This window comes from Andrena cerasifolii, chromosome 13 (assembly GCF_050908995.1).
Source record: "Andrena cerasifolii isolate SP2316 chromosome 13, iyAndCera1_principal, whole genome shotgun sequence".
NCBI lineage: Eukaryota > Metazoa > Arthropoda > Insecta > Hymenoptera > Andrenidae > Andrena > Andrena cerasifolii.
Window position 1 is genome coordinate 7,817,503 of NC_135130.1, and position 15,945 is coordinate 7,833,447.

At 42.9% G+C, this 15,945-nt stretch overlaps 1 protein-coding gene across 9 annotated transcripts in view; it reads right to left on the reverse strand.

The window, feature by feature from the left end:
* Positions 1-15,945, reverse strand: part of LOC143375951 (octopamine receptor beta-1R) — a 153,242-nt gene that overhangs the window by 38,814 nt on the left and 98,483 nt on the right. For 6 of the 9 annotated variants that reach the window (XM_076825662.1, XM_076825661.1, XM_076825657.1 and 3 more), the window contains 2 exons: positions 5,814-6,856; positions 526-826 (listed from right to left, as the gene is read on the reverse strand). The exons of 2 other annotated variants lie outside the window; for them this stretch is intronic. In XM_076825662.1, the coding sequence (XP_076681777.1) occupies positions 526-826; positions 5,814-6,449 (937 nt within the window). In that variant the 5' untranslated portion in view covers positions 6,450-6,856. Of the gene's footprint in view, positions 1-525; positions 827-5,813; positions 7,069-15,945 lie in introns of all 9 variants that reach the window. One more of the 9 variants, XM_076825656.1, reaches the window with a different exon arrangement.

Consider the following 15,945-nt stretch of genomic DNA (forward strand, 5'->3'; position numbering starts at 1 on the left):
CTCTTCTACCTCCTTTCCGTCCCTTTAATTCTTTAACATCGATATCAAGCACTTGAGTGCCCTCAGCCAAACAAACTCCTCCCTACCCATATCAGCTGGGTGTTCCTAAACCCATTAAGTATATCCCCTTTTATAAGAGCTCAGATAAACTACGTTCAGCAGTGGTCATTATTAAACCAGACAAGATCGATCTCCACTGTGAACACCTGTCACATTCAAAGTGTTAGGGCCTTTTCGCAAGAGATACTCTCCAATTTACTATATGATTGATAAAATGCCGCGTATCCAAATTACTTTGGCCAAGCCAGCGAGCTACAAATTTTTGCAGTAATATCTTCCTAATATTCATAATAAAAGAGGTATAAGTGACAACGAGGGACGCGATAAATAATTCCAGTACTGTATTACAACCACAGTTTCCGCTGAAAAGGCCCTGACAGAAAAATACCCAAAATTCGTGACTCCTTCACGTTGTTAGGCTCCCCCTGGTTAGTCGAAGACGCCGGCGCGTTCTTTCCCACTCACCGTTCTCCACGTTGAGCTCCGCGGCGGTTCTGTAGGACGTAGGCCTGCCGAAGTCGCTGGCATCGCTCGGATGCAGCAACAACTGGTGGGACGCCCTGGAATTGTGCCTGGTGGTGGATGCGCGGTGCAAGTGAACACTGTTCAGGACGGTATTGCTGGAGGCGCGGCTGAGCGCCTCCTTTTGGCGCACGGCCTCCTTGTAGATCTTGCAGTACATGATGATCATCACGATGCCGGGGATCCAGAAGGACACCGAGGAGCTCACCACGGCGTACACTCGGTTCACCACGAACATGCACACCTGATTCAGCGAGGTTCAACGGTGAATGGCTGAGCCCTTTCACGAGACACACTTGTCACTTTTCGTAATTTACGAGGGGGCCACGCGAAGCGTAGCTTACCGATTTCGACGAAACGTTGCAAAATATACATGAGCCATGCTTGGGCCTCTCAAGACGTTAACAATGAAGATCGTGTAACAAGGCTACGCTCTGCTTCCCGTACAATCGACGGGAATGTTATATAGAATAACCGTAGCATTCTGTTTACTGTACAAATTCAAACGAAGCAAAAGGAAAGGGACGATGCTCGTGCTTAAGGGAACCTCGAACTTCAGATTCTTAGATTAAAAAATGCTTCAGCCATATACATTGCGCTGTATTGGCTTGCTCGAGGGAAATATCTTTACGGAGCTAAGTACCTATCTACTTCGTGACTGCTTACCGGAGCAGTGAAGCGCCATCTGTATTGTTAAGTATCTATCGATGTATAGTGACGTTAAAATCGGTGCATTAGACTTTGCGCGTTCCCATCGTTAGGTATACTCATTGAGTGGAGACAGCATTGATTTGAAGAAGATATCGAATCGGTTCCATTTGGACGTTGATCTGGATCAAGTTAGCTTTCAAATTGAACTGGGTGACTTGATTCTTTGTGGCTTTCTGGGAGTTATTCGTAAGCATTTGGAGGAAGTCTTAAGTCTGTGGTTTGTACTCTGAGATTTTGTTCGTTTGAAGTTGCTCGAGCTTCTTGTTTTAATTTATTAATTATAACTTTTTCGACACCTTTCGAGGCTGTTATAAATTTTGAGATTATTTGTGCAAAAATGTTTGTCTAAGGCAGATCTGCAGTGTCCCCTGATTCTTTTCATTCTTCAGTTTAATTACCTTAATTCAGGTTCTTTGTCCAAACCTGTTGCCCTAATTTATTGTTTATTTGGCGGTTTTAGATACTCTGATTGGGATCCGATCAATGTTTTCGATTGGGCGACTGAAATTTCCCCTGCCTCGTGGATCTTTCCGTTGTTCAGTTGCTTCTTTCATTCCTGGCCTACTTTGTCGTTTGAAAGGCAAAGAAATGTGTAAGTCGAAGGCACGCGCAGAATTTCGAATAACGGAGAACATCCACGATACGAAGGTCCATTGTGCCAGTAGTGTATTATCGGTTCAATATATTTCCTTTGCGGGCCCCATTGTTCGTTTTCTGATTGGTATTTGTAGCAGAAGCTCGATTAATCGTACACTTATTAACTGCGCCGATTATTGGGGAATGGTGAACAACTGGTAATTGCTTGCCATTTCTCATGCAGCTAGTAACACGCTCCATTTTTAAGATTTATTAGGACAGCTTTGCAATCTTATCGAGGTTTCAGAATTTCTGGAAAGATTAACGCTTTGAGTGGAGCACAGTTTTCAAAAAACGCCACTTTAAGGGATGAATCCTATTTTCGCGGCTAAAAACATAGCAAAATTTGAGAATTTTTTTTTAAGAAACTAACGATTCGATTCGTCTGAAATTTGGACCACGCTTTTATGCATCTTTGAAGAAGTTTCAGTATTTTTTTTATTAATTTCTGATCATGAATACCTATACTACTACTACTAATAAAAAACTGCAACTTTTTCAGCTTAAAAAAAAATCCCAAAGTTTCGCATGTTTTTAGCCGCAAAAATAGGATTCCCCTTAGGTAATTCAGGCGTGTCTAGCAATCGCTTCTACTGGAAATGTTTTCTAAAAATCGAGCTCCAAGCTTGATTTGTTTCCAAAGTAAAATTCGGGGACTCTTGGACAATTCTTTTTAAACTTTCCCGAAAATATGAACATGAAAACGGTCCAAGGAAGTAAGTAAACAAAATGCTAACCAATCGCGGTAAAATGCAGGCTAAATAGAATGTAACAGCACCAGCAAAGAAACTGAAACATAAATCTTGCAAATAAGTTTAAAAATGGCAACCACTGTGTGCCATTATTGTCTAAAATAGTCGAAAGTAATGCTATTCGAGAAACGCGCAAGCAATAAATTTGCCCAGCATCTTTCTTCGGTCCCGGGTTCCGTTTCGTTTGAAATTTCGCCCGGGAGGATTACAAGAATGTGTGTGTGCGTGTGTGTGCGAGTGTGAGCGTCCGAACAAAGTTATAAGTGGTTGAATACCGGACGAGAAGCTATAAAACAACGGAATATGGCTTCGGATATAATAACGTAGCGGGATGTTTGGAAACTATGCTGACTGAATTCCAGCAAGAAGCATTGTGCAGTTCCAGCTTCGAGAAGACGTCCCCCACCCCCGTTTGAAACATGGTAACGGCGCGAGAACATGGCGATATTTCCAACCACCGTAAAGTTTCTTCAATCATTTTTGCTCTGGTATTCTGTTACTCTTATCGCTCTCTTTCTTCCCCTTATTGCTTGGCACTTTAACCCTCATTATAATTTGCTGCAGTTGTACTTGTTTCAAAGGTACGGCTGGAAGAAATAGTATCCCTTTCCTTTTTCACTTTCTTTCGCGTTTATTCTTCTTCTTGTTGGGAGTATTAATTTGCGAGTATCGCTGTGGTTGTTTTAAACTCTGAGAAGGGGAAGGGTGTTCACTTTCATCCCTTACTCTTTATCCTTTCCCTCGTTCACTTTGTTGGTTAGTGATTCGTCTCTGATTATAATTTCCTGGTGGTGTTGTACGTGTTTCTAAAGGGTGAGTGGGAGAAATAGAAACTGATTTTTAGGACACGTTACGTTTGCTTTTAAGAGATTTTGCAGAGTAGGGCTACTTTTAATTATGGCAACAAATTTGAGTTTTCGTTCGGTGGCGTTAAAGCTTGGAAAGAAAAGTTTGAAGAGTAATAATTAATTGTATAATACTCTATTGTTTCGTTTTGAAGAACTGAGAATCAGGGGAAGCTCGTTTATTAACTTGCTTGAAAACATCCTCGTAAAATCGTAATTCACGTTTCGAATGTATTGTATTTCACTCACATTCAACAACTCGCGAGGCTTTGCAATGTATTTTACGGATTTGTATAGATACTTTACCCGAGCATCAACATTTCAGTTTCATAAGGTAGAATTAAAGATTATTCTTTTGCGACTCTACCATTAGAATTTTCTAATTAAAGAAACAAGTGATGGAATTATTAGGTACAGAAAATAGAGGCAAGAAATATGAATAAATGATGTATTAAAAGTAAAGGAGATGACGGAGCTAAGCTGGCCAAGAATGAGTCCAAAGAATTGGAAAAGCAATGTAATTTGAGGAGGCACGATATATGAGTGCTCAACGTGGGATTATTAAAGCCATTAATGCCAAGTTTCTGTTTATAGTACGCTCGAACAACAGGCGGATACTAAATCATCTCTATGCAAATTCTCGAAGGCTGTCCATTTTGCCCCATCGCCTCCTTTCGTTCCGCCCTTCGCTTCAATTTTCCGCGGATTGAAATTCTGTCTTGCCACGATTGAAGTGTAAATATCCGATAAAATATTCTATTAACTCGGACGAGAAAATTGAACGCCGCTTACTGCGTGCCTCGCTGACGAGATTAACGCAGGAACGAGATCGAATTATCAATTGCCTCTGGCGACGCAATAAATGCGAGTAAATCGAATCAATTTTTTGTAGGATTCTAGGGAAACCAAGGGATGCATTGAATGTGAGTGAAATGCATTAAAAAGCAAGTAGAGTCGTCGAGATATTAGCTTAAACGTTTCTCCCTGAAACATTTCTGCGTACCTTCTTACACATCGATTAGTTTACCACTACCTTGCCTATAACCTATCTTCTCCGTGAAATCAAAATTTTACTAGCACCGTAAAGAAAGGATACTAAGTAGTTTGCAAGAATCAGTGAATGCAGGTGTATTTGTAAAATTCGTCAATATCGACGCGATGCAACTCATGAGTAATTTATAGAAACCATTGTTTTAAATAAATCATTAATACGACTTAAAGGAAGAAAGTGAAGGGTACAGAAAGAAACGTAGAAAGGTAGAAATATCCATTATTGAGGATGAAAAGAGGTGTGACCAGTGGAGCAGGGCATGAATAAACAATGGAAACAAAGCTGAATACCAAGTATTCCAGCCCAAGTGAATATTGCCTCCCTACCAACGCGGAAAACTAAATACAGAAACTTTTTACATATTCACACATTTTCAATCTCCCGCCATCCGTTTTAAATCAGCGCTGCCTCTGCCAAGTGGACATAACCTAAATGCCAGTCACGACTCAGAGCAGTGTCGCGCAGAAAAATCCCTTGATCCAATTACTTCTTCCGAATAACATCTCAGTTACCACCTGTCATCAATTCCCCTCAGCCACTCCCAAATGCCACCTACTCCCAGAGTACCCACAGCACAGACAGGGTGTTCCGACTCAGCAGCTTTACCCCAGCGATTTTGTGGGCGGTATGTGGACTTAGATCGACTTAAGCAACGACTGAGAATACCGCTCTGTGTGCCGATTTCTGTGTAGTTCCTCTGGCCGTCGCGAGAGGCGCCGTGATAAGAAATCCATGTACGCATGGAATTATGTGATTGTAGTAGTAGAGCTTTTAGTCGTATTATGCGCAAAACGGCAGCCTTTTTACTAATCCTCCAAGGAGTGATCGGTATAACCGCAGCCATTTGTGGCAAAATCGGAAATAAACATAACCTAAACAGTCACTAAATTCCCTGCTTTCCAAGCTGCTTGTTTACCTATCTCTTTCTTTTCTACAGTTTCAGTCTCTGACTACTTCCGCTTTTACCACAAAAGGTTAGCAACCAATCAGCGACGATACAGGTTGTTCCGATCACTCCCTAGAGGATCACTAAGCCTTTTCTGCTTGAGCGCCAATCCGAAGGCCGCCAGAAGAATTAGAACGAAAAAGTCACACATTCTGAACAGGAGTCGGAACACCTGTCTATTATATCGTGACCCACAGCAGCCACCCACTCCAAGCAGGAACCCAACTAGTCCCACCAAAGCGCACCGATCGGTCCCCGCAAAAGAAGCTCATCCACTGTCTGCTCTCTACCTGAGGGTTCTTCCTGAGGAACTCCAAGTGTTCGTCGGTGGTGTACCATCCCAGGAAGATGGGTATGAAGCTGATGAGGGCCGGCAGCAGCCACGCGCTGCCCAGCATGCAGGTGACGGTTATCCTCCTCATGATCACCGGATACTCCAGCGGCCTGACGATCGCGTAGTACCTGTCCACGCTGATGCAGCAAAGATGGAGGATCGAGGCCGTGGAGAAGTAAACATCTAAGGAGCTCCACAAGTCGCACATCACCCAGCCGAAGTTCCATCGGCCGGTCAGCTCCACGGAGGCGTTGAAGCTCATCGCGCACACCGCCACGAGGAAGTCGGCTGCTGCCAGGCTGACCACGTAGCGGTTGGTGGGCACGCGTAGCTTCCTGTGACGCCTGACGCTGGCGATGACCAGCGCGTTCCCTATCAACGCCGTCACGATGATGCTGACGATCACCACGCCCTTTGCCACCGTCCACACCACGCTCTGCTGGTGGTAAGCGTCCCCGGAGACGGCGGCCGCTTGCAGCGTGTCGCCAACGGTCGTGTTCAGCGACTCCGCGAAACGATCGATGCCGGAAGTCGAGCCAATCCTGCCCGGCGATAGGTCCACGTCGTCCTCTGGTGGCTCACTGACTTCCATTCCAGCGCACACTGCCGGGGCGCATGTTAGACGCCGGAGAACGGCTCAAGGTATAGTCTGTCGGTCCCGAAACGCGGCCTTGAAGTTCTTCAAGCTGTTGGGGAGGATCGAACAGCGAAAGGGGCGGCTGACGGCGGGCATGTTGGCGCGGATTGTTTCAGAGTAGCTTGATATCGGCACTTGGAAGACGTTGGTGGTCGTGGGTGTTTAGTTCACTGGAAGGTACACTCTAAGTCGACGGTGGTTTAAGTTTCATGATCTTCCGGATGGGCTACGAACAACGGCCTCCGTTGCTCGACCTTCCGCAGCTGCTGGTACACTCGCGCGCAGCTGAAGGATTCTCGATGGAACTTATTTAGGTGAATGCCGCAAAGTTTGACAATGCCCGGGTGTATTGTCTATCCCGCCTGCGTAGGCAATGCACGTTTAATTAATGAGGGAATAGGAAAGTTTCTGTATGCTGGATTGTGGAAATAAATTGGACTTGGCGGGTCTGTCGGCTCGCTTGGAACCCGCCTGGCGTGTTATTGAAATTAATTACTCGCGGCTGACGGAAAACAGTTCGAGTGTTTGGCGACTTTTAAATGGCAAGGGCGCCTTTCCCTATCGCACGTTGCTGCTGGAATCAAGGGGATAGAAAGGGCTACTTGAATTCGGCGAAAGTGGCGAGCGCCCGCACAAAGTTTCCACCTAAACGCAACCCGCCTTGCAGCCGACGGGGCGCACTTTTTAACATTAAGGCAAACAGGCGCCCGAGTGCCAAGCGGGACAAGTTGTATGCATATTTAGCTTGTCCGAAAAACGACTTTGCGAATGCCTCTCGGGCATTCCGAGTAAAATGCAAACAGACGACGAGGCAGACGTAACGTTCAAACACTCGTGCGAGCTGAAACTGGGCGGAGGGAATGGTGGAGTCGTTCCAAAAGTTTCATGAATACAGGCTTGCATTTCCTGGGCCCAAAGTCTGGCGACGTCTAATGAAATGTTCCCTGAGAGTTTTCTTCAAATGCTCAGAAGTTTTTAATATATGTATTTGTAATCGTGATGTTTGCTATGAATCGAATTGCAAACACCCTATTCTTAAACTCCCCAAAATCAAGAACAGCATTGACCTGAGCTGTCATCCCTCGAGTGGGAGAGACCAGTTCCCTGATACCTGAACTTGCGTCAGCTGCCGCTTCAAAATGGAGGACTTCAGAACCTCGGATGCCAAATGCAAAAGCAGAGTGAACATCTGTCAGCTAATAGACACAGCCAGTTGCAGGCAAGACACCCACGGGAGTAGATTCGAAGATCCTCGAAGCCAATGTGGGCCAGAAGTCACCTGAAGAGGACTGACACCTTCGTCGACGCGAAATGGATGACCCAAAGATTTGTTCTCCCTCGTGAAAAATCGTATAAAAGGAAAGTGCGGATCTTGATGGATGTTTCAGCGATAGAGGGATCATTTTACATAGCATCGATCATTATATGCACTCAACGTCAGGGATTTGGATGAAAGTGAAATATGATGTAGTTTATATGAAATTAAGGGGGCTTTAAGTCATGATTTCGATGGTGTCGAATTTGTTTAAAAAATACAGCTGTTTCTCCATTTTCACGATAAACAGGATTTTTTGCTTTTCGTATTAAGGATTTTGATGAAATTAGAATATGATGTAATTCGGGTAGGATTAGGGGGGGTTTAAGTCATCATTTTGCTGATTTTCAATTTGTTTAAAAGATACAGGTATGCGCTGTACTTTTCAAAGAAATTCAAAACCACCAAAGTGATGACTTAAACCTGCCCTAATTTCAGACGAACTACACGATATTCTAGTTTCGTGAGAATCCGTGACATCAGGTGCAGCGAGCAATCGATTTGCCGTGAAATGACCCGGAGGTTCATCTTGGCGGGAATTCTAATTTGAAGCTCGTGGAATGGGTCCAGAGAGTCGGAACGAGGCTCGCACAGTGGCGTATTTAAACATTAAATGCTAGCGAAAAGCAATTTACTTCGAAAGGGAACGGGGTCTGTGGTTATTGTGCTAATATCGCGGAAATTTTGGCCAAACTAGGAACAGCTAACGCGAGCACGTGTGTTTTGTCGCTGGCATCTAATGTTATGCCCAGCTTTGTTTCGTGTTAATACGTCCCCCCCCTTTGGCGTCGTATTTTTCGTCTACTCTGGCTCTCCTTTCTCTTTCACTCTTTGCTATTGCGCCTCGTCGTTTGCTCAATTACGGGACAGTTTCTCCGCGGCCCAGTTAATGATTCAGCGCTGGAGAAGCTTGCGTCTCGTGTGACAAATAAAACGAAAAAATCCAGTTTAATTTTGCTGCAATTGTTGGGGAATTTAAGTGCACCGAGAATTCTTTCTGCGGCTTTGCGTGTGTAACGCGAGCGTATTTTGCAAACCTCCAGCTTCTTATTCTGTTACACTTATCTTAATTAATATTAAACAACAGTGTTCCTCAATGAATTTTTGTTACGAATGCGCTGTTAAAATTTGGTCAAATATTTTGCGAGTAATATTTTGCTTTATTTTATATATTTTTTTACAGGTCATCCTTCGGACAGTCTCCACGCATTAGGAATTCTGGGAAACGTCTGTTATCGATTCCTCGTAAGCTTTCTCGTTATTAAATTAAAAAGAGTTATTAAAGAGCATCGATTTTTTGACAATCTCAGTGGTCCCAAGCAAACGTATCTGGCACAGTGTAAACGAAACTGTAAACGAGAGAGCTCTAGCAGGTCTGCTTTATGCGTTAAACACTTCGTTACACTGTCCCCGTTCCACCCACGCGAGTATCTATTCCAAGGTCCAGCTTAACGACGCCGATGATGTCCAAATCGCGAACTATCCGAGGTTTCCCGATTCTTTGGCGACCGTAAATTCGAAACGCTCCGTGTCAGGGCCATTCCAGATGCATCTAAACCCCGATGCTATCCCATTTAAGCTCCCAGCATTTAGAGACCGTAGAAAGTGTCTCGTTGCATGCACAGTTCCTTGAAGTAGTGTAATGGGCAACCAGAGTGTCAGTTCAAAGACGTGCAAAACGATATCAAAGTATTGAAATCATAAAGCATTAATGCGAAAACGTATGCCGAATACTTGACTGGGCTTTGGGCCCTACCATCTTAAGCGCGAGGGCCTACCTAGACCCTTCAACACAAGTAGGCGCTATCGGGCCCGATTTTGGAAAAATTATTTTCTTACAAAATGACGACTGTGCAAAGTTGAAGCATCGATATTTGGCAAAAAATCGCTCCCTTTGAAAAAAAAAGAAAAGCTCCCGATACTGCTTATATTTTTAAGCCTAAAGTAAGACTTCTAAGCCTCGAGTGAATCGGTACGTTAATTTTTAAGTTATCTGTGTCACCGACTTTGAAAACACGATTTTGAGGAAAACGCGCTTAAAGTTTTGGGTCCGAGCGCTACACCGAGGATCATCTACCTACTTACACGCGTATAACTTTGTCAATTTCGGTCGGATTAACTTGCCACTTTCAGGGAATATCTTCAGGATGTTGTATTTCAAGAAAATATAAAAATCGTAAAATCGATTTTTAGAAAATTTTTAAGTAGGCCTCCACCTTAAGGTGCGCCAATCCCGAGCAGCGCCACCCAGGTAAGTGTCTTCCTATCTCCAATTAAACCTACTCCCTTCACTTTGCCTTCATCTCCACCGCACGTTGCGCCACACCCGTGGGCACCCAGCTTAAGCTGCGCCACTCGCGGCCAGCGCTGGCCTGAATCGTGGCGCAGCGGCGCATCCGTTCACTTAGGTAGTCCGCGTGGCGCGAGCGTTACTAATAAGTCCACTAGAGCCAAGGTCTAGATCACTCGAACGTCAGAGACCGCGTGCCGCTCGCGCGGTCCAGAATTGAGAGGTGAAACTGGGTGAAACTTCAATGGCCGAAATGAATGGCACCCGAAAGGCCGTAGTTCCGGCGGATACGTGAATAGGCCAGGCTCGCCGTGGACGCTGCGAGCTGACTTGATTTCCTGTGGACGCGCGTCTCGCGATGACGGAATACCATGCACTACCTGCTGCTCCTAACTATTGCGCTCAATTTCGCCCGGCAATGTTTAGCGTCACGATAAATTCACGCGAAGTGTCAACACAGGTATAAACAGTGACGCGGGTGTTAATTGCAACTGTGCAGATCTAGCGTTCTAACGAATCGAGAAAAAAAAATAGGGCGATGAAAAGTATGAGCACAGTGGAAATTCGTGGTCACGAACAGTGCCGCAGAAATTGCAGATGATTCGCGAGTTAATTAAACCAGAATCGGAGCACTCGTCACGCTTTTGAAAGGAGACTGGATACGGGGGCGGGGGAAAAACTGCGTGGGAGTGACATTATACGTGATACCTTCGACGGAGGAACATTACATTCAGGCTTACCGATATGGTTGACTGATATTTCGATTTATTGGTAACGCATGCCACTTTGTCCGAGAGACGTTGATGTGGAGTAGCACGATACGAGGTGAATAAATCGGACGGAATGTGGTAGACGAATGTAGGAATCGATGAATGTATCTAGGCATTTATTGTGATCACTTCGTATCGCAGAACTGCAGTGGCGTTTTTCTGAAACTATTAGCAATTGCTCCTTCAACTGTTCTGCCTACTGCATGCTGTGCAGTTAAGTCCACTATCAGTTTCAATTTCCTTCTGAGAACGGATCCGTGTCTTTGTTAATCGTAGGATGGATACTACAACTAATTGTGCTAACGACAGCTAATCAAGAGCGCCTAATGGTAGCAGTTTAATGAAAACTGATGTTGTTTTAACGAACGGAGTAAGCACAGCGCGGAAAGCATTAACCCGAGTGCAAATATGACTCTGTTAAAAGATACATATTTGCGTTTGCCATTTCAGCGCAGAAAATAATTGCTTCGCCGAGAATACCAGACGTGCGAAGTTTAGTTATCCAGAAATAGGTGGGAACAGTTGCTCGGAGGATTTCAACATCCACTTCGCGAAGAGTATCAGGTGGATGGAAATGTCGCGTGATCGAAGAGAAGCACGTAACACTTATTCTGTTGTGGGCAACAGTTTCTTCGTTGGAAATATTAGACAGATATAAGCCATGATTGCGATGTAAAAAAAATTAATTAACGCAGCAGTTTCTTGCTGAAAGTTTTGCCACTTGTTATTATACAGCAAATCCACGAGTTTCCCTGACGAAAATATAAAATAAAATACACACTATTGCAGTAAATCCCAACCGGTGGGTCTTCAAGTGTTTTCTGAGGGGTCGCCACGTTTTTTTTTTTTTTAATATTATTAAGTTAGAATTATATTCTGGAATACCTATTTTTAATGTTGTTTTCTTTACCGTATTAAATTTCCCTTGCCTTATCTTTTGGGAACATTAAAACGAAGGTGCCAATTACTTCTTTGAAGCTATTAAAATATGATGAAAATATCTCGCTAAATTTATCGTTCCCCAAATTTTTGCACGTCTCACTCCACTTTCTAACGCCCTTCGGATTCCTTCGAAATACACGATTACTGCGGGTCTGCTACTCTTGGCGTCACGAAACGAAACGTGGCCCTCGTTACTCGGAGTCTAGTTATTATTGCCGTCTCGTGGAGCAACCGCTCGTTATCTTAAGATGTCCCATCAACGATTTCTCCTTTACTTTCGCGGTACCGCCTCGCTCTATATTCATGATCGCGAGTATAATTTAAAGGCAGCCGCCTCGACGGCGGAGGTTCAACGGCCCTGAACGTCGCGATCGGTTTCTGCGTCTGTTTCGAGGAGTCGCTTTTATCACAATCCGCTCGGTGGGTGGAGTGAAATATGAACCCGGGGGACTTTTGCAGACGGGTAGAAGTTTGTCTCCTTTTGAGATCAGTTGGATGGTTTTAGAAGTTAAGTTTGATGAGGCCAGTGAGTGTGAATTTGGGTGAACTTGACAGGGAAATTAGATAGATAGAGATTACTGAGGTAAGGTGTTAAATGTAGTGGAACCACAGGGAATGTTAAGGGTACATTCTCATGTAATCTCTTTAATAATTTAGAATTTTTTAAAAGAAAACTGTAACACGTATGGTTAAAAGTCTTTTTGGTATTGACTTATACATATTTCAAGATGATAAAATATTTTTTAATTGTTTTTTCTCCCATGTAATCTTGAATGAATAGTTAGAAGTCTGAAGGTGATGAAGAATGTACCTTTAATGAGAATTTTTTTTAAGTTAAACGATTTGATTTTAAAATGTACTAAAAAATAGAAAATAGTTATTTTCTCGTACTACAATTTCGATAGTGTTTCTTTTTCACTTTAAATAAAATCGTGGAGCAGGGTATCTCACAACAAATTCATTTCGACGCTTGATTCTGCAGTAAATTGATTCATATTCTGTTATGAATCATCCTGCTCCACGATCTTATTTAAAATGAAAAAAACACCACTAGGGCTGGGACTATTTGAATAATTTAATATTCGAATATTTTACAAGTATTCGAATGCTACGAATAAACTTCGAAAAATTTCAGTATTCGAATAGTATTCGAGTACTTAAATATTCGAATAGTATTCGAGTACTTAAATATTCGAATAGTATTCGAGTACTTAAATATTCGAATAGTATTCGAGTACTTAAATATTCGAATAGTATTTGGATACTTGGGTATTCGAATAGTATTCGAGTACTTAAATATTCGAATAGTATTTGGATACTTGGGTATTCGAATTATATTCGCCAAATAATTGAGCAACTGAAGTATTCGAATATTCGAATATTCGAATACCGAAAAAATTCGACAAATACTCCCAGTCCTATTCGTCACACGCAAAGACAGACTGTGCATTACAATTTTAAATAACAATCCCTGTACCATTTCCCTTATTTTTCTCCGTCACAATATTCCCAGCCTTCAATCTCGAATTTCATATCGATCTGGAACCATTCCTCCAAAACTAAGTCTAATCACCCTACCTCCTCAGAAAATGCTCCCAAACATTGAACGCGTTCGAAACACCTGAAACAATCACGATCGGGTCTCATCAGACCCTCAAGCCTCCCAAGTCTCGTCCAATCTTCCATCAACCTTTGACTCGAAGAAATCCTGATTTTCAAAGCAGCTCGACTCTCCAATCAAATCAGGCCCGTGGAGTGTGCTCACGGCGGAGGTTGCAACCTCCCACGAATCGCACGAAGGTACCCCGCGCGACCTCGTACGTTCGAATCGCGAGCGGAGGAACAACCGCAGCGAAAAGAAAATCACCGTATAATGAGCCTGGTTTCGAGAGCTGTCGCTCGTAAATCGTTGCCCCACGTCAAGACGAGACCGTCGCGAGCGGTTACGTGATCTCTAGACGGCAATCATCTCCATGGTTCCCAGGGATTAAAGGAGAAACCGCGTCGTTGTTATTCAAATTGAAGTCGACCGTTGAAGATGACTGAAAGCGAAGGCGCACGTTCCTCCTGGCGGCGAGCGGAGGCGATGCTGCTCCATCAGAGAGAATTGAAGTCAACTGGGGGACCCAGTGCACGTGAGAGCTTGCCAGGCTTCGTGAGGCCAACATGTTCACTGATCCGGAACGCGGCACTCATATTTTTTCTCGAGATTAGGGAAGATAGGTGGAAGAGCCTGGGGAACGAAGGATTTGCTTGATTTTCTGCAGACACCGAGATGGTGGTAGCTTGTGAAGATGTTAAGAACAGTGGTACAAGCTCTGAAATTGAGGTCTGAAGTGGTTTTAAGGGTGCGGCTGATTTTTCTAGGTAATTACGTTATTCTTTATCGATGAAGGCTATCCAAGAAGCTATTCTGTAGAAGGCAAGCACTTGGTCCGCGATACAATGTTGAATAGGGGAACAAAGTATATTTTGGCATATTTGTTATTAGTAATTAATTCAAATAAAAAGTGAAAAAAATTGAAAACAGAACAACGTATCAAGTAACCCCGCAGTCGGGTAAATTGATACATTTTGCATTCGTTCATATAATATTTTTTCATTCAGTTTCTATGTATTTTCTCAAGTTTCCGCTTACTATATATTAAAGAGGAAGGTCCAAAGTATATTTCCGCATTTTTGTTATTAGCAATTAATTCAAATACAAAATGAAAAAAATTGAAAACAGAACAACGTATCAAGTAGCCCCGCAGTCGGGTAAATTGATACATTTTGCCTTCGTCCAAATAACATTTTTTCATTCAGATTTTATGTATTTTCTCATGTTTCCGCTTACTATATATTAAAGAGGAAGGACCAAAGTATATTTCAGCATTTTTGTTATTAGTAATTAATTAAAAAAAAAATTGAAAACAGAACAACGTATCAACTAGCCCCGCAGTGTGGTAAATTGATACATTTTGCCTTCGTCCATATAATATTTTTTCATTCAGTTTCTATATATTTTCTCAAGTTTCCGCTTACTATATATTAAAGAGGAAGGACCAAAGTATATTTTGGCATATTTGTTATTAGTAATTAATTCAAATAAAAAGTGGAAAAAATTGAAAACAGAACAACGTATCAACTAGCTCCGGTCTCCCCTAAGTCAGGGAATAATTGAGATTCACAGATGTAACGAAGCTGCAGGGAAGACGAAGTAAACGCGAAAGAATAGGAGAGCGAAGCTGTAGGAAATGGCCCATACTCGCCGAATCGCTCGTTCTCGAAACTTCTTTGGCGGAGGGAACGGTAATATATTCGTTCTCGTCAACAACGTCCACGCTTCAGATAAAAATAGTGCTCCACGGTGAAACAGGAGGCAGCACAGGAGCGAGGCAAACAAATTTACTCAACGTGGGATAAAAATATTTGGCAAGATTGGGCACGCCCGCGGGAAAGTCACATCTCCTGCTCCTGTTAAAACAACAAAAAAACAAATCGATAACAGCGATACCTGAATCCAATGAAAGCACATACCTATGAACAGTGTTTTCAAATATAAGAGGACATTGGGGACAATAAAGTGAAGAAAAAACTGAAAATTTTCGTCATCTTGAGACTTCGCAAAAACTCATTTAAGGGGTCTCGCTTATTCCACTGCGAAGACGTGAAAAGTTGTCATTTTTTAGGATTTATTTTTCAATAAACGGACTGTCCAACGTAAATAATATTTTGCCTACTTATTAATGCACTTATTGACAGTATAAAAAAAATAGTTTTAAATTTTACAAAATTAACAAACTGTAAATAGAAAAATAATGTGTGTCGCGACGAGCTTTACGACACCACATTTTCTAAAAGTCAGTTTAACAACATTTAACTTTCCAATCTTTCTTATCTTTATGACAATAATTTTTCCCATTTTCGAGCGCTAGTCCCTCGACCCTTGAATTACCAATCAGTCGCGGAGAAACATGGGGTTTAATTATTCTAATGGAATTCATCGACAGCTCGCCAGCGCGATAGAATCCTCAATTAGAAAATCGAATGACGCGAGTGATGCGGCCCATCGGACAAATGGGCGGAACTCCCAATGCGGTTGGCCCAGAAATCGCTCTGCCAGACTCCGCCGTGTTAAATAGCAATAGAACG